Below are 26503 nucleotides of genomic sequence, written 5' to 3'. Positions count from 1 at the left end.
TCCTTGACAACCCTTTCCCTTCTTTTGCCCTGTGATCTCCCTCCCCCCTCCCCACTGTCCCCTCCCCCCTGGTTACTGTCAGTTTGTTCTTTATTTCAATGTCTCTGGTTATGTTTTACTTGCTTGTTTGTTATTGTTGAGTAGGTTCCACTTATAGGTGAGATCATATGGTATCTGTCTTTCACTGCCTGGCTTATTTCAAGTAGCTTAATGCTCTCCAGTTCCATCCATGCTGTGGCTAAGGGTAGGAGCTCCTTCTTTCTTTCTGCTGTGTAGAATTCGGTTGTGTAAATGTACTACAGTTTTTTGATCCACTCATTTACTGATGGGCAGCTAGGTTGCTTCCAGCACTTGGCTATTGTCAACTGTGCTGCTATAAACATTGAGGTTCATAGGTTCTTTTGAATTAGTGTTTCAGGATTCTTGGGGTATAATCCTAGCAGTGGAATTGCTGGGTCAAAAGGCAGTTCCATTTTTAGTTTTTTTGAGGAAATTCCATACTGTTTTCCATAGTGGCTGCACCAGTCTGCCTTCCCACCAATAGTGCACTGAGGTTCCCTTTTCTCCACATCCTTTCCAACACTTGTTTGTTGATTTGATTGCAATGGCCATTCTGACCAGTGTGAAGTGGTACCTCATTGTGGTTTTCATTTGCATCTCTCTGATGGCTAGTGATGCTGAGCATCCTTTCATATGTCTCTGGGCCCTCTGTATGTCTTCCTTGGAGAAGTGTCTGTTCAGGTCCTTTGCCCATTTGTTAATTGGGTTGTTTGTTTTCCTGGAGTGGAGTTGTGTGAGTTCTTTAAATATTTTGGAGATCAAACCCTTGTCTGAGATATCATTGGCAAATATATTTTCCCATACGTTTGGTTCTCTTTTCATTTTGCTGCTGTTTTCTTTAGTCATGCAGAAGCTTTTTAATTTGATGAAGTCCCATTTGTTTATTCTTTCCCTTATGTTCCTTGTGCTCGGGGACATACCAGTGAAAATATTGCTGTGTAGAATATCTGAGATTTTCCTGCCTATGTTCTCCTCTAGGACTATTATGGTATCACGACTTATATTTAAGTCTTTAATCCATCTTGAGTTTATTTTTATGTATGGTGTAAGTTGGTGGTCAAGTTTTCATTTTTTTGCATGTAGCTGTACTCAGAAAATTATACAACACTGAAGAAAAAAATGAAGGAAGACACAAATATATGGAAGAATATACCATGTTCGTGGGTTGGAAGAATTAACATTATCAAAATGTCCATACTACCCAAAGCAATGTATAGATTCAACTCAATCCCTATTAAAATACTAATGACTTATTTCACAGAGATAGAACAAACATTTCAAAAATTTACGTGGAACCATAAGTGACCCCGAATAGCTGCAACAATTTTAAGAAAGAAGAACAAAGTAGACGGATCACCGTACCTGACATCAAACTATATTACAAGGCCACGGTAATCAAAACAGTCTGGTATGGCATAAGAACAGACACATAGATCAAAAGTATTATTTTAAAAGGTTTATTTAACACTTACATGCACTGTATTGGCAGAGTCCCAGCCCACAAAGAACTTTCAAAGTGGAATCATTTACAAGAAGGTGAAGGCCTAAAGTCTAAGGCATAAATCTCATATAGTTAAAAATTATTTTGAACATTTCTTCAAAGTCATAATTGGGCAAAACCAAAGATCTCAGGGTAGCAAGGAGGATTGTCCCACGTAGTTGTTTGTCAAGTTTCTTTCTCTTAAAGCAGTAGTCCTTAAGGTGGGGTGCGTCTCCTTGGGACACTGGAAGGCTTTCCAAGCACAATTAGCTTTAAGAAACCTGATTCCTAGATTTTTCACTTATTTATTCCTATTCCCAAAGTCAGCACTGGGGCCCCAAATCACACCAGTTCTTTTCCACTTTCCTTTTCATGATCAGCTCCTCCCACTTTACCGAAGGAAGTCAAGCACCTCTCTGTCATCCCAATGCTTATGTAGTGCATTACCATAAAAATCTTTGGGGTACCAAAGAGAAGGACAATTGGAAATATTAATGTCTACAAAGTTTCCTTTAATACAGGTAACATAAATCCATTGTAAGACTTTCTGACTTTACCTCTTACACTCTTCTGTTAAATGTGAAATGAAGTTATAGTCAAGGATATTGAGATGCTTTAAGTTCAGGAGCTAGATGGTTATCACTGGGATACATATTAATACATGTATAAAAATTTTAAATGAGGTCATTTTTTTTCTAATTTCACATTTTATTTATGTGTTTATTAGTTTATTTATTTATTTAAAGATTTTATTTATTTATTTTTAGACAGAGGGGAAGAGAGGGAGAAAGAGAGGGAGAAGAACACCAGTGTGTGGTTGCCTCTTGCATGCCCCACACGCTGGGGACTTGGCCCAAAACCCAGGCATGTGCCCTGACTGGGAATTGAACCGTCAACCCTTTGGTTTGTAGGCCAGCGCTCAGTCCACTGAGCCACACCAGCCAGGCCTATTTATTTATTTTTTTTATTGTTGTTCAATTATAGTTGTCCCTATTTTCCTGCCATTACTCTCTCTCCCTTGCCCTACCTGAGGTCATACTTTTTCCTTTGAAAACGTGAGTCTGATTTGGCCAGTTGCTTTTGTAGTGAGGTCATTAGACATTTTCATAAATTAAATGAGCCAAATCTGTGGCTTTGAGGTTTTGATGGAAATATCTTTAAAACTTGTGATAAGATAAAATCACTTTATTTTTAAAAATTAGCACAGATGTATAGAAATTATCAATATTTTGATTATTCCAACCTTTTCTGTTGGGTTAAATAAAGTGACTTTTAAGTAAAAGAGTAACCTCTATAAGAGTAACCCATATAATATTAGTAAATAATAAATAAAGCCTTTTTGATATCCATAGAAATCAAGACATGGGATAATTCTGATATCTAAGTAATAAATCTTTTGACAAGTTGGGTGATTTTCAGTTCTTTGCTTTCAACAAAATTGAAAAGAGGACCTAATGCTGATAACTTACTAAGTGATTTTGGCATATAATTTGGCAGAAGTACAAAGAATTGAGTGACATTATTGTAACAAAATTCTTCTGTTTCAAGACACTGTTTACATTAATGAGGTTTCTCAGTGCTTAAAAATCAAATATTTAAAAGGGAGTAGGGGAATTGATGTTGAGCCATGTCTCATTCTAATAATAAGTAATACTATCTACAAATATTTAAACACCAATTGAAAAAGAAAAATCTCATCCATCTCATTAAGAGATACATTTTAATGTTTTTAAGCTTAGTAACTACTTATTAAACATATAATATATTTGTATATCTTTGTTTTAAGATTTTATTTATTTACTTTCAGAGAGAGGAGTGGAGGGAGAAAGAAACGGAGAGAAACATCAGTGTGTGGTTGCCCCTCATGCACTCCCTACTGGGGACCTGGCCTGCAACCCAGGCGTGTGCCCTAGACTGGGAATCCAACCCGAAACGTTTTGATTCTCAGGCGGGCGCTCAATCCAGTGAGCCACACCAGCCAGGGCTATATTCGTATATCTTGATCAATTGTGTTAATAAGAGTAATAAAAACTCAGTTCGGCAGAGTTTTTTTTTTTAACTTCTTAGAAACTCATCCCAGGAAAATTTAAATTTTTGAAAGTACAGTTTATGGGTTTTTTTGCAGAAAAGTATTGAGAGGTAATCAATAAAATACACTGAAGTATAAAATATACATTAGTATAAAATTATCTAGGGAATGTGTACTGGCAGTATGAGTTGAAGGAGAAAGAAATAAGCAAAAATTTCTAAGGGGTAAAGAAGAGATTTATTTAAATACATTGGTGCTGAGAATTATATAATTTACAAATATTTAAACTTTTGGTGAAAAATTTTTATGTTGAACAATTGGCAAGTGAGACCCACTTTTAAATTCTTTCCTTTTTTGCCAAGTGTGGCATAGAGTAAATTAAAGGCACACTGCTTGTGAGCTTGTAGCGTAGACACACAGATGTGTTTCCCAGTGTTTTGGCTGTATAAAGCATGAGACAAAAGTGTCGTTTCAGTGCTTGAGTGAACAATGAGTAAAACTTTTGAATGGTTAACTGGTCAAAAGCAGGCATAGGAGAAGTGAGTGCAATTCAGCATCCCCAGTGCTTTCTGGAAACGCTTGCGCTCTGACAACAAATGGAAGGATGGGGCCAGGCTGGGGAAGTTTGCAGCCTCTGCTCAGGCTCTAAGGGGTCAGCTTCCCGTCTCCTAACCTGTCAATTTCTCTCTCTTTTTCTACAGTCACTACTCAGCATTCCAGGCTCCCCATTCCTGTCCCGCCACAACAGCAAGAGCAGCATCTTCAGCTTCAGGGGGCCGGGGCGGTTCCGGGACCCGGGCTCGGAGAATGAGTTTGCGGACGACGAGCACAGCACAGTGGAGGAGAGCGAGGGCCGCCGCGACTCGCTGTTCATCCCGATCCGGGCCCGCGAGCGCCGCAGCAGCTACAGCGGCTACAGCGGCTACAGCCAGGGCAGCCGCTCCTCGCGCATCTTCCCCAGCCTGCGGCGCAGTGTGAAGCGCAACAGCACAGTGGACTGCAACGGCGTGGTGTCCCTCATCGGCGGCCCCGGCACCCACATCGGCGGGCGTCTCTTGCCAGAGGTGAAAATAGATAAGGCAGCTACCAGTGACAGTGTAAGGAAGTAAACATATAGACTAAGGCTAGGCATGGCAGTCTCCCCGCTCCCTTCCTCTCCTTGTTCTTCTCCTTCCACACGTTCTCTCCTGTGCTCTGCTTCCCCTGCCCCCCACCCGGCCCCCTTCTTCTTTCTAACCCCTGCTCCCAGCCGTTCGGTTTCTCCCTCCTGGTTTGTCTCCATTTCTGTCTTCAGTCCTTGCCCCTCTCCCTTTGCTCTCCTTTTTCTCTTTTACTTTATTCCTTGCTCCGTTTTCCCCATCTTTCTTTGGTTTTGACTATTCCCCTTCCTTCAGTAACTCCTTTTATTTCACCTCTTCCTCTTTCCATTTTGGAAGTCTCTGCCTGCCTGTTTCCCGCCCCGCCTCTCCCACCTGCATTGACTGAATGCCTCTGGCCAGCGGATCCTGCCCACACGGAATGAGAAGCATCGTGTCACCACAGTGACCAAGTCTGAGCCGGTTTGGAACTCCCATCGCTTCTCCCAGCCATGTCCTCTCTCCTAGGGAAACAGCTTGGAATTTAAAGCTCTTATCTTTCTATTTTAGAAAGTAATACAGTTTTTGAATAATTTTCCAAGGCTCCTCTGCAAGAATGAGATGTGATTTTTTCCAGAAAGGAATGTGCATGCATGATGCTGGGGGTGGGAGGCGGACACCAGGGAGAGCCAGGCCAGGAGAGGTTAAGGAAAACACTGCATAACTGGACCTAGATGTCAAAGGGATTGAAATGGAAATAAATCAAAGGAGGGAGAAATAGGAGGTTGGGGCGGGAACACATGGTGTATGGGGGAGGAAGGAAAAGGGAAGCAAAAGATGAATTTTAAATGTAATCAAATGTCAAGCTCTAGAGGAGTTGAATATAATAGCTGTACAAAAATCTCTTGTCTAGGGGTTTGGAGAATGGCCTCCCTCTTTAGGAAAACCATCTCCTAACCCGTTGCTTTAAATTCTAAGCTGTTCATACCTTTTTCCTGGTTTTAAATTCTTGTAATCTCAGTGATCCTAATCCTTCCTACCTCTAATTCCTTAACTTTCCTCACTTCCTCCTTAGCTGGTGTAAGTTCCTTGAGATAGCATGTCAGTCTGTTCTGTTCTAACACTTCAGGTTCCTCTAACACAGCATGAAGATAGCCAGTCCTTTAATTAGCATGATGCATGTGTGGAGGAAAACTGGACAGTCACGGGTGGAATTATTCAAAATTACCTGCTTTTAACATTTTAGGGCAGTTGTTGACTGTATAGATAAAAATTCAAAAGGCAATTAGGATGTATTTGAGGTCGTCTTTTCTCTCCCTGCCTTTTCATTTTTTAAAAAAGATTTTATTTATTTATCTTTAGAGAGAAGGGAAGGGAGGGAGAAAGTGAGGGAGAGAAACATCAATGTGTGGTTGCCTGTCACACACCCCCTACTAGGGACCTGGCCTGCAACCCAGGCATGTGCCCTGACTGGGAATTGAACTGACAACCCTTTGGTCTGAACCCTTCAGTTTGTAGGGCGGCATTCCATCCACTGAGCCACACCAGCCAGGGCCCCTGCCTTTTTATTTAAAAGCAAAATACTTCCCCCCTTATATTTGTATAGCTCTTTACAAGCTGCAAATTACTTTTACATGTATAATTTAATTTTTTCTGAATAAAAATTCCATAAGGCTGACAAAATGGACGTAGATTATTATTCCTCTTTTTTAGATGGGGAAGCAGACTCAGAGAGTTTGTGCTCCTCGAGGTCACACAGCTCATTGCTGAGAGAGCGAGAATCTCAGACCTTTCAGAAACCGTAGTCTTCTGTCAGTTCATTTGAATATTGTCTCTGCATAGTCACATGGCCACTGCTCTTCTGGAGACCTGTTTATGGAAGATCAACAGGGACAAAGATAATAAACTGGCTACACAGTGCCCCCCAAACCAGATAATTGGTCAAAATAAATGTTATAGATGATTATCTTTAAATTTAATTTGTATTTGATTTTCACTAATTCTATGTCTACAGGTCAATTTTGGGCTCCACAATTAGATAGATAATTATATTCCCTGAAAAAAATGGGAAATGATATCAAGAAGAATGAGGGGTGGGTCAGAATGGACAGGACAGTTGGGGCAATTCAAATGCTGAGAGCCAAACTGAATGTTAATATCCTGGCAGTTTTTAAACATATTTAAGCTCAGTGATACATCTTGTTTTTCCTTTGAAGAGAAGGCATTAGAAAAGGTGCTCAGGAAGGATCTTGAGCGTCAGCTTACATCAGATGAGCAGGTTTGGGGGTTTGTTTTTGGTTTTTTAGCAGCCTCTGTTGTACTGTGTGGGAGAAAAATTTAAGAGGCAGTTGAACAGATGGTTGTGGAATGTGAGGCTTTCTGCACCGCCTTATATTGTAAACTGCAGATCATTTGCCTTTGGGTTTTGTTTTTTTTTTTTGAGCCTACGCACTCAACACCCTGTAAGCATATAGGAGAGTCTTTGCAGTGGCCCCAAGTGTTGATGGTGACAGATTTCAGGATTCCCAAGGCCAGGAGGTCAGATCCCAAAGCGGCAGGAAGATGGGGTAGGCAGGGGAGTGAGTCATTCCCAAGGACTTCATAATTAGGAAAAACTATTTTGTTAGAAGACATAGACAACTTCCTAGTTGTTAATAGTGTGAGGAAATATCTAAGTTCTATTAATAAGCCAAATTGACAAAACCAAAACCAAAACAGAATGCATATAGTTTGTATGGTATACCAGATCTCTGTGAAGACAAACTGCATATAGGAAAAAGATGACTGGCTAACGTTAATAGTAACTTTAGTAACTTTTCCCTTCGGGAGGGGAAATTATTGCTGACTTTTTTTCTTCTCACACTTTTCTGTTCTTTCCAGTTTTCCACAGTGGGCATAATAATTACAGCTACCATACATTGAGTTCTTAATACCCTCTGCCAAGTACTTTATGTGCACGATGTCATTTAATTCTTACAACCACCCTATTCAGTAGGTGTTTTATCCTATTAACAGATGAGACTCAGAGACTGAGCTCTGAGACCTAGTGACTTGTGGAGATGAAACTCGATCCAAGAAAACTTGCCAAAGAAAACTTCCTGATTAAATATTAACTCCTTTTGGGAAGTGGGAAAAGCAGTCGTTTATCTTAGAAGGACACGATATGTTATAATGTTATATACAGCCCAGGCCAGATGAGGCACTAATGCCTCTTTGGGCTAGGATGTAGCAATCCTTACTGTCAAAACTTGGGTGTGTCTGCAGCTGCGGATTAACTTGTCTTCACCTGAACCATTAGAACTCTTCCAGTCACTGCTTTGTGGGTTGGTGGAGTGGCCACTGCTGGTTTATAGGCTGGTCTCACACAGTCTTAATGATTAGGCGATGCCACATCTGTGTTTTAAGAAATTAAGAAATATAATATTCCCTATGAAAAAAAGACATCTGGACCTCACCTCTTCAGAGTCTCCTCAAAAATTGTGTCACATCTTCATTAGTTATTCAGCTGTGATTGAGTAGTGATTTTTTTTTTTTTGGATAGTTTGGGAATTTCTACTTTTGCTTTTTGGATTAACATAGGATGAAGAGACTTCCCATGTCTTCATATCTTAGCTGGAAAAGTAGGTGAGAATCATGGCTCTTCACTCATTAAGAAGGCAAATGCTACTGACAACCCCCAAATCACACATAATTCAGAAAGTATGACATACTAGCTTACAGATGTACAAGCATTATTTCATTTAATGCTCACAGCCCCAACCCTGTGAGACAGATATTACAGTTAGCTGCAGTTTGCCGTGGAGGACGCAAGGCTTAGGAAATAGTTGGTTTCCCAGTAAGCAGTAGGCTTAGGATTTGAATCCAGGTGATCTAATGGCAGAGTATTAACCATTAACTATTATGCCGTACTAACTCTAAAGCCCAAGTTCTGTTCTTGTCTTTTCTTTTACCCTCACCTGAGGACATGCTTAGAGGGGAAGGGAGGGAGGGAGAGGAAGAGAAACATCAATGTGAGAGAAACATCGATTGGTTGCCTCTTGCATGTGCCCCAACTGGGAACCAAACCTGCAACTCAGGCATGTGCCCCGCTGGGGTTGGAACCCGTGACCTTTCAGTTCGTGGGACGATGCTGCAACCAACTGAGCCACACTGGCCAGGGCTTTACTTTACTTACACACACGAGCCTGGGAAATTAACCGCTCTAAGCCCACTTCCATATCTGTAATAAAAAGATAAAATTGTTATAGGGCCATTATGAAAATTAAATGTAATAACATATATAAAATGTGAAACATGTTATTGGGCCCATTCTTGATATTCACATTCTTGGTATCCAGTTTCTATTTCTTTTCCTGTAAATTTTTGGGCTTTTTAGCCCTGGGAAGCAGGCAGTGGGATTTCAGCTGAATTGCTTGCCTTGGAGAGGGTGGGGCTTCTTCCGAGATCCTAAGGACCCTTTGTCTGAAAAGGAGAAAATACTGTACAGTTATTTTAAAGAAAAACAGTACAAAAATTTGAAAAAGGCTTGAACAGAAATAAATGGCTAGATTCCAAGGTCACTTCGAAAATGCTCTAAATTTTAGCTCCAAGAAAGGTGACTGGGCTGGATGATAGATTCCCATTATGCATTTCTTGGTGAAAGCAGTTTCCAATCAATAGCAAGTTGAGCTTTTTTGGCAGATCTGTAGAAACATGGGCAGAATCCGCCATCAGCCGTGGTTGCAGAATATCTCTTTGAGGACAGCTACAATTTAGGAGGTTGGAAATCAGTGGCTAAATGTTCTAATAAATCTTGTATTTGGGTTCAGAGAAATGGAACAAGTATACACTAGGTTTAACTTTCAAAGAACAAGTTAAACTTGTCGATTTCTTCCTCTCTTGAGAGTTTTGTGCCAAGGTTCCTTAGAGGCTAAATTTTTAAAAGGCAGAGTCTCCTGACTTTTAAAAAGATAGTCATTCTCCTCCTCTTTCCCCAACAAATAAAACAAAATGAAGAAAAAATATATATACACCTCTATTTACCAAAACAAAACCTGGAACGATAGGGAAGGGAGGATAGGAAAGTGTGTGATCTCTCCTCTGTTCCTGTTGGGCCTCATCCTAGGTGAGAGAATCAGGCAGCTGAGCCAACAGCAGAATCCCGAGCAGATTCGCCGTGGAAGGAGGCTGTGAAGCTGCTTTATTTAGGCTAGGGTCTGCTGCAGGTTTGCTTCCCTTCAGCTGGCTGTAGTCTGTCCCAAGAAACAATAGCCAGCAGTGCTGGTGGGAATGTGAAATGCCACAGCCACTTTGGAAAACAGTTTGGCAGTGACTCCAAAAAAATTAAACATAGAGTTACCATATGACCCAGCAATTCTACTCTTAGAGATATACCCAGGAAAATTGAAAACAGGTGTTTACACAAAAACTTGTTGACAAATATTTATAAAATTATTATTCATAATAGCCCAAAAGTGGAAACAACCCAAATGCCCACCAACTGATGAATGGATAAATTAAATGTGATACATTTATACAGTGGGATATGACTCAGCCATAGAAAGAATGATAGGGGCTACAACGCAGGTGAATCTTAAAAAACATTATGCTAAGTGAAAGAAGCCAGGAACAAAGGCCACATATAATATAATCTCATTGATATGAAATGTCCAAAAGAGGCAGATCCATAGAGACAGAAAGTAGATTATCGGTTGCAAAGGGCTGATGGGGGGGGATTGGGACTGACTGCTAACAGGGACCGTATTTCCCTGGAATTAGATTATAGTGGTGGTTGTACAACATTGTAAATATACTAAAAGCCACTGAATTGTACACTTCGAAATGGGTAAAGTGGTGAATTTTATGTTATGTGCATTTTATCTCAAATTTTTTCAAATCGAAAGGAAGAATAAAAAGAAACAATAGTCAAGTACCTGGACTTTCAGTCCTGACTTTGAAAACCTCACCTGGGAAGAAAGGAACTCCAGGACACACCCACCCACCTGGGTGTTCTGTGTACCCTGAGTTTAACAGACTAGATTTTCTTAGTGTAGATGTATTTTTCTCTGGATGTTCCCTTAACCACCACTCCCCTTGCTTAGCACTTTTATGTAATGTTCTTTTAAGCCCTTTTAGCTTTTGTCCTCTTAAGCAATTAATGGTGATGAATGTGTTTGCCCTCTACCTCTTCATTAATCAATCTGATTGATGAATCCTGAGAGATTGAATATACAAATGGACAATGACCTGATCACAGTATAAAACCAGAACTTTCACCCACAGCCTGCCCAAGAAACCAACTCCCTGATCTATAATAAACCCAGAAAGTCAGCCTGTTTTAAGTCAAAATTACAAGAAGCCAAATTTCTATCTCATGACAATCCAGCAAGCTAAACAATAACTTCTGTAACAATCGGCTCAAAATGGCTATGACTTGATTAATAACTGACAACTTCCCTGATTTTTGTCCCTGCCTCCAACATATGACCAACCAAAGAAAGCCAATGTATACTCCTGACAAAGCACACAGGGTTCCCAGCTTCTAGTTAACCTACAGCCTACAGCTGCCCTGTGCCAGTTGCCTCTCATCTGGGAAACAGAAGCTTCTCTGTCTCCCACTATAAAGCTTTACCACTCTCTTGCCTTCTTTTCAGTTTGCTAAAACATGCGTGATGTTGACTGACTCCCTCACTATGTCAGACTCAGAATAAATAGCCTTTGCTTTTCTTGTTTAGTTGATCTTTTTGTTTATTTCCAAAATACAGATACATCACTCTCTGACCAGTTGAGGATTGTCCCCTAAGCCCACTTTACCACAAGATTCTCCCCGAAAGTACCCTAATACTCCTTTTTAGTCAGTCCCCTCCCACTTCCAGGTAACCACTTCTGACTTGTGTCTCCACTGATTAGTTTTCTTTCATTCTTGTGGACTCTCATAATATGTATTTTTTATTTGGCTTCTTTCACTCAACAAGTTGTTTTGGAGATACATTCATGTTGTTTTATGTGTCAGTAGTTCACTTGTTATTGATCAGTGGTATTTCACTGTGTATAAATATATCCCAATTTTTAAATTTATTTTCCTGTTGTTAGATATTCAGGTTCCCAGTTTTCAGTAGCATGAATAAGCTTGTCAAGAGCATTATTGTACAACTCTTTGTAGATAAATGTTTTCACTTATATGAGATAATTTTCACCTCACAGAGAAATTTCTGGACCACATGATAAATGTGTGTTTAACTTTATAAGAAACTGCCAAACAGCTCTCCAAAATAGTTCCACCATGTTTTTATACTCCCACTAATGATGTGTTAGAGTTCCAGTTGCTCTGTATCCAAACCAATGTTTGGTGGTGTCTTTGACTTCAGCATTTTAGTGGGTATAAAATGTGATCTTACTGTGCTTTCAATTTGCATTTCCGTGATGATTAACAATGCACATTTTTTCATGTGCTTATTGGCTTCTCATATCTTCTTTTGTTAATTGTTTATTCAGATCTTTTGCCCATTTTAACTGAATTGTTCGTCTTTTTATTATTGATCTGTTAGTTTTTTATATGCTGTGGATATAAGTTCTTTATCAGATACATAAATTTTTAATTTCAATGAAGTCCAATATATCAGGTTTTTTCTCCCTTTCATGATTTTTTTTGCATCTGTCTGAGAAATCTTTGCTGATCTGTGAGATTATGAAGATACCTTCCTTCTATAATCTTTGTAGTTCTGGGTTTTACATTCAGGTGTCTGATTCAGCTCAAATTAACTTTTATGTATGAAACTAGATGGGAGTGGACCTGGGTGGATATCCAGTTTTTTAGCGCCATTTGTTAAAAAGACTTTTCTTTTTCCATTGAGGTGACTTGACACTTTGGTCAAAACCAATTGATGTAGTGCATATGTAGGTCTATTTCTGGATTCTAGTCTATTCCCTTGATCTGTTTGTCTATGCCTATACCAATACTACATTTGTTTTAAATATTGTAACTTTTTAAGTTTTGAAATGAGATAGTGTAAACCCTCCAAATAAAAAATATTTTGAAATATTATTAAATAATCTTTTAAGAGATTATTTTGCTATTCTAGACCTTTTTAAAAAGATGTTTTCTATTCTGGATCTTTTGCATATCTTTATATATTTTAGAATCATCTTGTCAATTTCTTCAAAAAAGCCTAGAATTTTGGTACTGTTTGCACTGAATTTATAGGTCAATTTTGGAAGATGGAGCATCAGTTATATTGAGCCTTCCAATCTATGAACATGGTATATTTCTTCATTTATTTAAGTTTCCTCAAGTTTCTGGTGAAAGTTATATAGGTTGTAGTGGGGGTTTTGCACATCACAGATTTATTCCTTGGCATTTTTTCAAATTTTTCAAATTTTTATTTTTCAATTACAGTTTACATTCAATATTATTTTATATTACTTTCAGGTACATTTTGATACTATTGTGAAAATATACTTTTTATTTTCAAGTATTTGTTCCTAGAATATAGAAATAAAATTGAGTTTTATACATTAAACTTGTATCTCATGATCTTGATAAATTAACATTGGTTCTGTTAGATTTGGGGTTTTAAAAAATATAAATTCCATAGAGCTTTCTACATGCACAATAATATTTTCTGTGAATAGCAGCAACCTCATTCTTTATGACTTTTTAAAAAATTTTCTTGCTTTATTGCACTAGCTAGGACTTCAGATACAAAATTAAATAGAAGTGATAAAAGCAGACATCCTTTCTTGTTTCCAGTATTAGTGGAAAAAGATTTAATGTTTCACCAAGAAGTCTAATGCTGGCTGTCGGTTTCATAGATATTCTTTATCAGATCAAAGCTGCAACATTTTGAGAAATTTTATTATGTAGAAGTGTTGAATTTTGTTAAATGTTCTTTTTCTTCATCAGTGAGATAATTATATGGTTTTTCTCCTTGTTCTCTTTATGTGATGAATAACAGTGACTTGTTTTACGATGTTAAACTATCCTTGCTTTCCTGGCGTAAACCCTGTCGGTCATTTTGTATTATCCTTTGTACACACTGTTGGATTGTGTTTGTTCGTGTTTGTTAAGAATTTCACATCTCTGTTCATGGCAGATATTGGCCTCTAATTTTATTTTCTTGTAATGGCTTTGTCAGGCTTAGTATCAGGATTAACTTTATAAAACGAGTTGAGAAGTATTTCCTTATCCTCTGTTTTCTGAAAGAATTTGTGTAAAGCTGGTCTCATTTCTTCTGCAAATGTTTGATAGCATTCACTTGTGAAGCCACCTGGGCCTAGAGTTCTCTTTGAAGTAAGGCTTTTTTAGGATGATTTCTCTATTATGACCTGTTTTAATTTTGTTTCTTCTTCTATCAGTTTTGATAAGTCATGCTCCAATAAGTTTATCCCTTTCATCCAAGATGAAATGACATAAAGTTGTTCACAATAGATTCTTCTTCTCCTAAAAATGTCTGTGAGACTTATGGTAATGTCCCCTTTTTTATTCCTGAAAAATTATAATTTGTATTTTCTTGTTTCTCCTTGATCAATCTTACTAAGGGAATTACCAATTTTATTAGCCTTTTTTTAAAAAACAACATTTGACTGGTTTGATTGTGTATTGTTTGTCCATTTACTAATTCATTAATTCCTACTTCTATTTTTATTATTTCTTTTCATCTGCTTCCCAAGGATTTAATTTGATCTTTTTTTACTTTCTTAAGGTTGAAATTTAGAGCATTCATTATATTGATTATATCGATTATATCTTTGTTATTTTCTACTATAAGCATTTTAAGTTGTAAGATTTTTTCTAACCATTCCTTTCACTGCATACCATAAATCTTGATGTATTGTGTTTTCATTCTCACCAGAGTATTTTCCAATTTCCTTTGTGATTTCATCTTCGACCCATGGATTTTTAGAAGTCTGTTGTTTAATTTACAGATATACAGGCATCTTTTTTGGATATCTTTTTTATGGAACCAGTTATTTGGATCTATGCTAAATGTCTTGCCTATATGAAAAGATAACATAATTAATTTCTCTTCTTACCTTCTAAAATTTCCTAAGTATGGGCTTTGAAATTTTCATTTTTTTGGTATCTTCTTTCATTTATTTCTGTTTTGAAACTTAAGATATATTCTATAACACATCTTATTCTGGAACAAATTTTAATGTTATAGAAATCATCTCCACATACCCGTTATTGTTTATTTTCATTTTACATATAAAAATATGAGTGTCCATTGAATGGAGCCTTTCTGTGTTCACTTTTAGATGATTGTCATTTTTTAAATGTAGCAGTTTATCTGATTTATTAAATGTCATGAATATCAGGCTGGGAATTATAACCAAAAGTGGTTTCTCAAAGAAATATACCTTCTATGACCTGAGGTAATGGTTAATAAGTCATCCTTGTGTATTCAGATGTTTGGATAGGAATGCAGTCAGGAAGTCCTGAGGAAGTAATTCTTTCTCCTTTCCATTTCTTCTGTAGCACTGCCAGACAAACCAGCCCACAGGTGAAACAAGTGGCTAAATCACTGAAAGTTGGTGAAACATTGTGATGAGATAAATTATAATCTGCCAGGAGCTTTCTTTGTACGGTTCTTAAAATCTAAACATACATAAGAACAGAAAGGCTTTCAGACATAGCTCTTCAGAGATAATTATTTTCTTTTTAAAACTGGTAGGATCATTCTGGGACGGATCAGACAGATACTCCTCTAGCTTCATACAAGCACGAGTGATGGGAACTGTCTCTGCCTCTTACCTTCACCATGGAAGGGTCAGCCAACTTTACACAGATAACAAGTTAAAGTGGACAATGTGGTTACTGGAAAGCTAAGTTTTGAGCCATTGCGTTAAACCTGATCTGTTGTAGAATAGTCAGGTTGGCACAGAAAACATAAGCAAGGGATATTAAGAACCCTCTGCTGTAATCTAACATACCAGTTTTGCCCACTGTGGAGTGTGTGGAAAATATGTTGTATAACAATCTCGTGGTGTTTTCTGTTGTTTTTCTTTGGTTGGAAATTTGAATGTTGCAGCTGAACTCATAAAATTTTAAAAAGACAAGATAAACATATGTGATGCAGTGTATTTAATTAAGACAGCTAAAACTTACCAGACTCTTTACAGTGGCTTGGAGGAGATTTGGGGTAGAAATTGCTAACATTCAGTTAGGCCCAGGTGTGGCATCTGGAAGCAACAGCTTGGTAGCGTGACAGTGCTCCTACACATGGAGGAAACAGTGTTTATAACACTCAGTGTGACCAGGGACTTGGTCCTTAATGAATTTTCAAATAGAGGTGAATTTGACTTATTTTATCATGTGGTCCAATCTTAGCCAAATGCTGTAGCTCTGAGACTAGGACGGGAAAATTCAGTGTCTACCTGTGATGGCATTGCCCCAGGTGAGCTGGTCTTTCTGCTCTTACGTTTGGAATTAAGCAGATGAGGTATTTGGGTCCCAGCCAGACCCTTGGGTTCACTGTAGATTTGTACAAACTGAAATGACACGGTCTTGTCATCTGTAGAACTAAGGATGACCCATGGCCAGCTGGTTGCACGCTACTTTTTGAGGTCAGTAGGCTTGTAGGATCAAGGTAAAATGTTTACAGAAGAGCATATATTCTTGTTCACAGTTTGGGCTGTCAATCTGGTAAGGCTCAGCCTTAATGTTTCTAAGACTTTACTCACCCCATTTGCTTTTTTTTTTTTTTTATCCAGGCTACAACTGAAGTGGAAATTAAGAAGAAAGGTCCGGGATCTCTCTTAGTTTCCATGGACCAGCTGGCCTCCTATGGGCGGAAGGACAGGATAAACAGTATACTGAGTGTTGTTACAAATACGTTAGTAGAAGGTATGTGCCCTGTGGTGTCAGTCTGAACTGCTGAAATACGAATATGTAGTGTGCATGATAAATGTAATCCCTGTCCCTTGGTCTGAGTTTTGCAAAAATTGTCTCTAAGCTTTAGGAATAGTATACTGATTATAGAAACCGGCATTCCAAATCTGCACACACAGAATCCAAATTCAAAGCTTCTGCCAGCATTGTGCACAGATAGGAAATTAATATGAAGGGATGACATGAGTGTGAGCTAGAGGAGCTGAAGAAGCTTTGTAATCGTCATCATGAGGAGCCCATGGGGTGGCATGTGGCATAAAGGAGTGTGGAGTGAAGAACTGTGAGGATATAGGATGATGGAATCCCCCTCACGCCCTCTACCCCAAAACAACCTTCTTTTCCTTTTTAGCTACTTACAACGCTTTTGGTTTTCCCATAAGGACGAATGTACTGTGCATTTTAATTGCACCTAGTTCTGCCTCTCTTTGAACACCCTCACATATTCATAAATGTATTTGATGTGTGGCTGGGTAAGCTGAAACCCCTCTCCCTCCGGCACTCTGTGCCACCCAAAGAGCCGCCCCCCTTAAATCACAGCGCATCTGCAGTAATGCTGTTGTCAGTGCCTGAACTCGGGATTAGGTGGCTCCTCCATGACACCGCTGGGCATGCGGAGGAACCTCTGAGCATTTTCCATTTCCCCACAGTCCCCAGCAAGTGCTAGCCTTCTGTCCAGTTGTGGTCTGCATGCCAGGCTCCTCTTGCTTTCTCTGGAGCCAGATGCAGTGGTGAAGTTTTCTCCTTCTAGTTTCTGACTGATTCTGCATGAGTCTTCTTCATTTCACTCATATTGGTTTAGCTGACTTGCCCCATTATAGAACTAGACTATTCTTTTTTTTCAATTACAGCTGACATACAATATTATATTAATTCCAGGTGGACTACGTAGTGATTAGACATTTACCTACCTTACTAAGTGATCACTCCGATAAGTCTAGTACCCATTAGACACCGGACATAGTTATTACAGTATTATTGATTATATTCCTTATGCTGTATTTTACGTCTCTGTGACTGCTTTTATAACAGGCAGTTTGTACGTCCTAATCCCTTCATTTTTCTCAGTCAGTCTTCCAACTCCAGTCCCATTTGGCAACCATCGTCAAATGGTTGTTTGTTCTCTGTATCTGTAGTTTGTTTCTGTTTTATTTGTTCATTGGTTTTCCAGATTCCACACGTAAGTAAAAATATATGGTATTTGTCTTTCTCTGTCTGACTTATTTTACTTGGCATAACACTCTTAAGATCTATGCCTGTTGTTGCAAATGGCAAGATTTCATTTTTTTTTTTAATGGCTGAGTAGTATTTTGTTGTATATATGTACCACCACTTCTTTATCCATTCTGTTCCAGACTACTCTTGAGGCCTCAAATTGCTGTTATCCAGACTTCAGACACCCAGACTAATCCAACAATAACCAGAGTTCCTAACATAGGGAGACTCAAAATTATCCTGGTGTCCTCAGGACAAGTTATTTTTTGAGTCATTGAATCATTTAAGCCCAGCACTACTGTGTGTGTGTGTTGGGCAGGGGTGTCTGTGGCGAAGGGAGAATCCCTAGAAAGGAGCTCCCTTGGAGGGTTTACATCTGTGCACATGGGCAAGGAATTACAGTTTACCTCGATTAATCTGCAGAATGTTGTCAGATAAAAGGAGTACTGAACTACCCACTTTCAGCCACCTGAACAACTTCAGTGAATCCTGTTTTCTTTCAATCCCATCCAGGCCCTTGCCTGATAGAACATCTTTAAGCTCTGTACCTTATACTGAACCTTGGCTAATTTTATTCTTCACTTGGAGACCAAGATTTCTCTGAGTATCTATGGCACTTCAGAAAGAAAACTAACACCCTCCGTGCCCTGGCTGGTATGGCCCAGTGGATTGAGTGCCAGCCTGTGAATTGAAAGGTCACCAGTTCGATTCCCAGTCAGGGCACATGCCTGGGTTGCAGGCCAGGTCCCCAGTAAGGGACACATGAGAGGCAACCACACACTGATGTTTCTCTCCCTTTCTTTCTCCTTCCCTCCCCCCTCTCTAAAAATAAATAAATAAATAAAATCTTTTAAAAATATATTTTATTGATTATGCTATTATAGTTGTCCCATTTTTTTCTCCCTTTTATTCCCTTCCGCCCTGTACCCTCCCTCCCACCATCATTCCCCGACCTTAGTTCATGTCCATGGGTCATACATACAACTTCTTTGGCTTCTCCATTTCCCATACTATTCTTAACCTCCCCCTGTCTATTTTGTTCCTACTATTTATGCTTCTTATTCCCTGTACCTTTCCCCCCATTCTCCTCCCTCTCCACTGATAACCCTCCATGTGATCTCTATTTCTGTGACTCTGTTCAGGTTCTAGTTGTCTGCTTAGTTCATTTTTGTTTTTGTTTTTGTTTTAGGTTCAGTTGTTGATTGTTGTGAGTTTGTTGTCATTTTATTGTTCTTATTTTTTATCATCTTCTTTTTCTTAGATAAATCCCTTTAATATTTCACATAATAAGGGCTTCGTGCTGATGAACTCCTTTAACTTAACCTTATCTGGGAAGCACTTTATCTGCCCTTCCATTCCAAATGAGAACTTTGCTGGATAGAGTAATCTTACATGTAGGTCCTTGCCTTTCATGACTTGGAATACTTCTTTCCAGCACCTTCTTGCCTGTAAGGTCTCTTTTGAGAGATCAGCTGACAGTCTTATGGGAACTCCTTTGTAGATAACTCTCTCCTTTTCTCTTGCTGCTTTTAAGATTCTTTCTTTATCTTTGATCTTAGATAATATAATTATGATGTGCCTTGATGTGTGCTTCCTTGGGTCCAACTTCTTTGGGACTCACTGAGCTTCCTGAACGTCCTGGAAGTCTATTTCCTTTGCCAGATTGGAGAAGTTCTCCTCCATTATTTTTTCAAATAGGTTTTCAATTTCTCGGTCTTCCTCTTCTCCTTCTGGTACCCGTATGAGTCAGATGTTGGAACATTTGAAGTTGTGCCAGAGGTTTCTTAACCTCTCCTCATTTTTTTGAATTCTTGTTTCTTCATTCTATTCTGGTTGAATGTTTATTTCTTCCTTCTTTTCCAAATCATTGATCTGTGTCTTTGTTTCCTTCCCTTCACTGTCGGTTCCCTGTATATTTTCCTTTATTTCACTTTTCATAGCCTTCACTTTTTCTTCTATTTTGTGACCATACTCAACCATATCTGTGAGCATCCTGATTACCAGTGTTTTGAACTCTGCATCTGATAGGTTGGCTATCTCTTCATTGCTTAGTGGTATTTTTTGTGGAGCTTTGATCTGTTCTTTCATTTAGGCCTTTTTTTTTTTTGTCTTGACACACCTTTTATGTACTAAGGGGTGGAGCCTCAGGTATTCACCAGGGCCGGGCAACTTAGGTTGCTGTGTTGTGGCACTGTATGTGGGGGAGGGGTCAGAGAGGGAACAGTGCCACTTGCTCAACTCTCAGCTGGCTTTCAGTCACTTCCCCCACTACCCACAAGCAACTTAGGCCCTTCTGGTACAGACTCCCGGGGCGGGGGATAGTTTTGTGTATGTTCTTCGACCCTGTGGGTCTCTCCAACGGACTCCTGTGAGGCTGGGAATTTCTCCCACCACCTCAACACCCACAGGTGTTTTCAGTCAGAGGTTTTGAGGCTTTCTTTCCCCTTGCTGGAACCCTGGGTTGCACAGTCTGTCTTGCTCCCCAGTTGTTCCTCCCGGTTTATCCTCATGCAAATGTGGGACCACCCGCTCCACCAGCTGCTGCCTTGCCCACTAGTCCTCTTCATCCCGGCTACATGTCTTTGCCTGTCATACAAGTCTGGATGAATGTTTCTTCTTTAACTCCTTGGTTGTCAGACTTCCATACAGTTCAGTTTTCTGGCAGTTCTGGTTAGTTTTTGTTTTTAAATTTGTTGTTGTCCTTCTTTTGGTTGTGTGAGGAGGCAAAGTGTATCTACCTACCTACACCTCTATCTTGGCTGGTAGTCCAGTAAATAAATAAATAAAATCTTTAAAAAGAAAAGAATACTAACACCCTCCAAAGGCATATTTTATTATTGGCAAAGACATAAATAAGAACAGGAGAACTCTCGATGCAATGCAACAATTATTCATTGATTACCTCAGTGACCTGTGCAGGGTCTGGCAGAAGGTGGTGCTCGGAAAACGTCTGCAGAACTGAGTGTTGCTGTGTGTGGAGTGGTGGGGGGTGTGGGCACTGTAGGGTTTCCCCTGGAGGCCTCGTCCTTTCATCACTCTACTGAATTAGAGCTAAATCATTGGAGAATTGCTGTCTTTCTCTGGTCCCTTTCTTTCCTCTTCTCCCTGTCCTCTTCTTTCTCTTTCTGTCCTGCTGTACTCATTCTCCAGCCTCCACCCACCAGCACACACGTAAAAAAAATAGATGCAAGTGTAGCTTGGGGAGGAGAGAGAGAGAGACGGCCGTCATTGTGTTCCTGAGAAGGGAGTCATTCCAGTTCTTCTTCCCTTTTTCCAAGACCTGAGGTTCACATCACCTGTACCTTTCCTGCCTGTTCCTGCTCAGACATTCCTCCTGTCCCCTCCCCTAGTATTTGACTCCCTTTGTTAAAACTGATTAGACAACTGCTGTAAAGCAAAGAACGATGAATGGCTGGAGCTGAAAATGTGAGAGGGAATTAAAGGACATTAAGACAGATTTATTCCTATTTAACCACTGGTTCCCTCTAGATTTAATGATCACTACAGCATGAAAAGCCAGCACTGAGTAATTGTTACTGCTTCCCAGACCTTCAGTTAGGAAACTCTGACATTTTCATCCAAAGACTAAAATTACTATTATTTAAACCAAAGAAAGAGGCTCTACCTACCACAATGGAGAATTCCAGCATCCTATAAATAATGGAAAGCCCTGCCTGCTCTGCCTCACCCTATCCCTTTTGGACACAAACATGCTCACCAGCATCCAAAAAACTCAGCAGAATTCAGTCAGCAGAGCCATCAGTTTGGGGATATTTCAGAGGCCTGGAGGTGGGGCGTAGGCAGAGAGTAGTGTAGTTTCACTCTGCCTCGAAGCAGTAAAGCCCTGGGAGGAGGGGAGAGTTGGTGAAGTAGCAGTGAGGAAGTAGGGATGGTCCTTGGCATTACTCATTCTTGGGTTAAACAGTTTTAAAAACTCCCCTATAGAGGTAATTGGCTGTAGCTGTTGCTGCCACAAATTACTTACTCCCTTATTCAATGACAAGCATCAGGTATCAGTACAATTACTTCTCTGGTATCTGTCTGCCTTTCTGGTGCAGCTGTAGACTCTGAGGATGGAGACTCTTGTTTTCAATGGTTTCCCAGTGTCTGGCAAATTGTAGGTGCTTAAAAAGTTGTTGAAGTGAATTGAATTGAGAGAAGCCCCTGCCTTCAAAACCTCATGGTCTGCTAATGCTACCATCCCGGTGGCATTGTGAAGCCCTCTCTGAAAACAGTCCCCTGAACCCCAGAAGCTCAGACCTACAGCATCCTCTCCGAAAATGTCCAGAGCAAGTAAGGGAAACCCCGCACACCTTTGGACATCTCACCCCCTCTGTATTAACCCATTCCAGGCATGTGGGGCCAGTAAGTTTGCAGAGTTGTGAGTTACTTTATGCACTTCCTTATTCACCTAAGTGATCTTTTCTAGCTTTTAACACTCTACATTGTCTTACATTTGGTGGAATGAAAAAAGCCCTGAGTATCTACCCTTCTCAGTAAAGGTGGTTAAGAGGTATCTGGTACTCCTCTAGGAATTTTCTTGGTGCCCCATAGGGTAAAGAAGCCCCTCCTTGCTGTCTGGCAAAGATGTGGAGCCTAGTTCATTATGAAACATCACAATTGTGTCAACTGTCAGAAATGTGAACAGTAGCTGCTTCAGCTTCCACGTGCATGCTATGATGGTGAGCAGCAGACATATGAAGAAGGAAGGAGATTAAAAAAAGGAACGAACCAGATTTCCAAATATGTACTACAAGAATTTATGGAAATAAGAGAACCTTTTCATTTTCTTTTTTGGGGGAAAAAACTAAATTTACCTTGGGAACGGAGGGAGTTCTATAAGGAAGAAGCCAAAGCAAATTTTCTTCACAGACTTCCTTTCCCACGCAGACTCCCACGTGGCGCTTACTGTGGCCCTTAAATCTGAAAAACCAAGGCAACCATTTTCTTAGCAACCAGGGAGCCAATCAGAAACCTAACTGAAGCACCCATCTAAAATAAAGCCATCACCATGGGCACCATCCAGCTGTTGGAAAAAGGGGAAGTAGACTAATTGAAGGTTTCCATCTTGTTCTTGATGAAATGTTAGGAAACTTTCTTCTATTCCATGAATAATTTGGTTTTGTCGGAAGAATTGGGCAGACGGGGGATTCAGTTACAGCCAACCTCTCAGAATCTAATACCTTGTCTGTGTAAGGATTATCATGCTAACAGGTTTGCAAATTTTACCCCTTAACATTCTCCTAAGTCAAGGTCCTTGGACTTTTATGATCCTGGCTATTATATTTCATACTCAGTTGGCGGAGAGCTTTGTTACCTAGGGCCTCGTGCCTAGGTGGGTGTAGCTGCCGGCTGAATGGCTCTCTGCTTTAGTGTCTAATCACCGTTTTTAATCTTTGCTTAGAGATCATCTAGTCCAGTGCTTTTTGGTCTGTGTTTATAAGAGTCCCAGGATTCTGGGGAAGTACCTCAGGAAAGGCAGAAGTCAATCGGACTGGCACCAAGCTCCTCTTCTTGTCTCAACTAGAGCAATTCCTGGCTCATGTATCTTACATGTTAGTGCTCACATAAAATCTTGTTAGAAAAAAAACCAGGTACTTCTTCTAAAAGAGACAGACAGAAAGAGGATAAGACAAAAGGAGAGGAAGAAAAAAAGAAAGAAGAAAGAGCTTGAGGGAAGGAGAGGGGAAGAAGATAAAGAAGAAAAGATTGAAAGTGGGAAAGGGCAAGAGAGAAGGAGAAAGGAAGAGAGAGGAGTGATGGGAAAGAGGAAAGAAGGGAGAAAAGGGAAAAGGAATGTGACTTACATTTCTAAGTGCATTGTGAATGGGAAACTCATTGACTTCTTGGGGAACAAAAGATGCATACTGCATGGTGGCTTGGTTGATGATGCTGATGGTGCTGTAAAGGTAATAACAATAGCAAATATTTCTGCAGCACTTAGTATATGCTAGGGTATTCTGAGGCACTTTATTTTAGCTCATTTAATTCTCTTAGGAAATTGAAATCGCTTGCTCGGTTCCCACAGTTAGCAAGTGTCTCAGCTGGTATTTGCACCAAGGTATGACTGGCTTCAAAGTCTGTGCTTTAGACTGCTTCTTTGATAATAATTGAATGATGTAATATATAATATAATATCATTTATTGAGGGTTTACCTTGTGCCAGGCTCTGTGAGCTCTGCTTTAGAAACATCAAATCATTTAATCCTTAATGAATGGGTGAGGATTAAGGACTGGTTTAGTTGCATAACCTTAAAGTAAGTGCCATTTCAGAGGAGGCCATTGAGGCATGAGGAGTCAACACCTTGCCCAAGATCACACCACTTGTGAGGGTTGAAGCCAGTTGAATGGGGAGTGAGACTCTAGAGGCTAAGCTCCCAACTACTAGGCCATGCTCCCAAAATGGATGGATTGAATTCTATTTATAACTAGCTCATTATTAATGGGGCAGTGGTCTGGTACTTCTCATACCTCCTGCCTCCCTTTGAGAGGAGGAATACCCAGGGAAACACTAAGGAAAGTCCGCACATAAGCCACCTTCGTTCTCGTGTTAATAGCAGTGATAATGCCCCCGTGAAGTGTTCTATCATCTCCTTTGTTTTCTTACTGTGATTGAGGGGCCACCTTTGTTCTTTCCTCCCTACAGAGCTGGAAGAGTCCCAGAGAAAGTGTCCTCCATGCTGGTATAAATTTGCCAATACTTTCCTCATCTGGGAGTGCCACCCCTACTGGATAAAAGTGAAGGAGATTGTGAACTTGATTGTTATGGACCCTTTTGTGGACTTGGCCATCACCATCTGCATTGTCCTGAATACACTGTTTATGGCCATGGAGCACCATCCTATGACGCCACAGTTTGAGCATGTCTTGTCTGTAGGAAATCTGGTAAGACAGAGCGCTGTCTCCTGATTTTGTGACCGGAACATGTTTTGCCTGTAGGACATGTTTTCCTGATATTGAAAGCAGGAGTCGAGGTGAAAAGAAAGTACTAGTTAATTGGAAGACAAATGCTTCCACATATGCTGTGGGCTCAGCCACTTCTGCTCACTGTTGTGATCCCTGGCTGTTTCCTCTTTCTGCAGAACTTACAAGACGTCATTTGGGAGCTATTGGCAGAAACCCAGCCATGGTGACAGAATGGGAGGCATGGTACAGTGGGCTGGTTTCACAGCCCGAGCCAAGGACTTCTGGATTTTTTTTTTTTTTCATTCTGTTTCTCACATTGATTCCTGCGTTGGTCCAGCAAATCACGGCCCCTTTCACCTTAAGAGACAGCCACCACAAAATAGGGGAGCTCTTTAAGTGCACTAAATATAACTATGAATTGGCCTGTGCTGTCATATTAATTATCCCTGTGGGCACTATCTAGGGGAAGTTTTCAACTCCAGGGTAGTTTCCCCTCCAGTCCAACTTCTGGGCTATCATCCACTTTCCAACAGTAGTTATTCTGTGCCGCATTTATTGCAATGTTATCTTAAGTCATATATTTCATTTATGATATTAATTAGAAGATAAATAGGCACTTTTTAAAAAATAGATTACACAATATATTCTGAGATCAAGTAATTGTGATTGGGGGATTATCTGTCTTACTTCTTTAGTTCAAAAATCAGGAGCTGATTGAATTCTGATAGATAGTAAAGAATCAGTTGGAAAGAATTCTCTTGGTCATCTGAGCCCCGTTATTCTTGAGGAGTTCCACCATAGGCATGTCAAATCTAGTTGTTACCATTTCATTGTAGCATAATCTCTGCCTGGTATTTGTTTTTTTTCCCCTCCCTCCCTCCTTTCCTGCCTTCCTCACCTCCCTCTCCCTTTCCCTTTCCCTCCCTCCCTCTCCTTTCCTCTCTTCACCTCTCTCTCTCTCTCTCTCTCTCTCTCTCTCTCTCTCTCTCACACACACACACACACACACACACACACACACACACACACACACACACACGCTTCTGCCTTAAGCCCTAAAACACTATTAAGTGTTACAATATCATTCTGAGTTCTGATTCTGGAAACACACGTGGCGAAAGGGACCCTTTGTCTGGCTAGTCCTTGTTGCCTGTTGTGTTCCCAGGTACACATCCAGGGTGATTCTGTGGTCTTTCCAGTCTCCATGTTTTGGTCGGCTCCCTGCAGTGATGCCAACTCTCGTGTGAAATACCCGCAGTGCTGAAATAGCTGTCCAGGAAACCTGCTCCCTGGCTCTGAAAGGTGCCTGAAGGCAGGCCTGCTGTGTGACTGGCTGGCCCGGGGCCTTGGCCATTAAGCAGCTTTTTGAGCCAATGAATAATATCAGATAGATACAAGCTTTGTTTTATTTTATCCATGGGTTAAGTAATAAGAAATATGACTTGATCAATTTTGTTGTTGGTAGTAGTGGTGGTGTTTTTCCCTATACCATTTTTTCCCTCAAAGTCTTTACTTTTACTTGCTTTTTATGAAATTGGTTCTCAATTTCCAAGGGATTTTGAAAGGCCCTTTCACCTACCACCAGCATAATTGCCCTCAGGCCAGGCTAACAAATAACATTATATTTTCCTTTATTAAAAATCTCCAGAGACTTAGGGTCATGCCTAAGTTAGAGTTGTGAGCATTCAGAAGACTTTGCTTAGAACCATTAATGAAGAAAGTGGAGAGCAGAGAAGGTTGGCAGCTAATACTCAGGGACTCCACGAGGCAAGCCAAGCCAAATCAAGTTCTAAAATAAGAAAGCACGGCTGGGGGGCGGGGGTTGGGGGGAGGTCAAGGGGAAAGTAAATGTACAATTAGCAACAGGCATG

The 26503-nt window shown here is 40.1% G+C and overlaps 1 protein-coding gene across 1 annotated transcript in view; it reads left to right on the top strand.

Moving 5' to 3' along the window:
- The window catches only part of SCN8A (sodium voltage-gated channel alpha subunit 8), a 205563-nt gene that overhangs the window by 133620 nt on the left and 45440 nt on the right, over positions 1 to 26503 (top strand). Inside the window, exons 12-14 of the mRNA XM_071221042.1 lie at positions 4271 to 4666; positions 16337 to 16469; positions 24373 to 24611. Of these exons, the coding sequence (XP_071077143.1) occupies positions 4271 to 4666; positions 16337 to 16469; positions 24373 to 24611 (768 nt within the window). The remainder of the gene's footprint in view (positions 1 to 4270; positions 4667 to 16336; positions 16470 to 24372; positions 24612 to 26503) is intronic.

Source organism: Desmodus rotundus, chromosome 3, assembly GCF_022682495.2.
Source record: "Desmodus rotundus isolate HL8 chromosome 3, HLdesRot8A.1, whole genome shotgun sequence".
Lineage (NCBI taxonomy): Eukaryota > Metazoa > Chordata > Mammalia > Chiroptera > Phyllostomidae > Desmodus > Desmodus rotundus.
The sequence above is the reverse complement of the archived record's forward strand: the minus strand, read 5'-3'. Positions and strand labels throughout refer to the sequence as shown.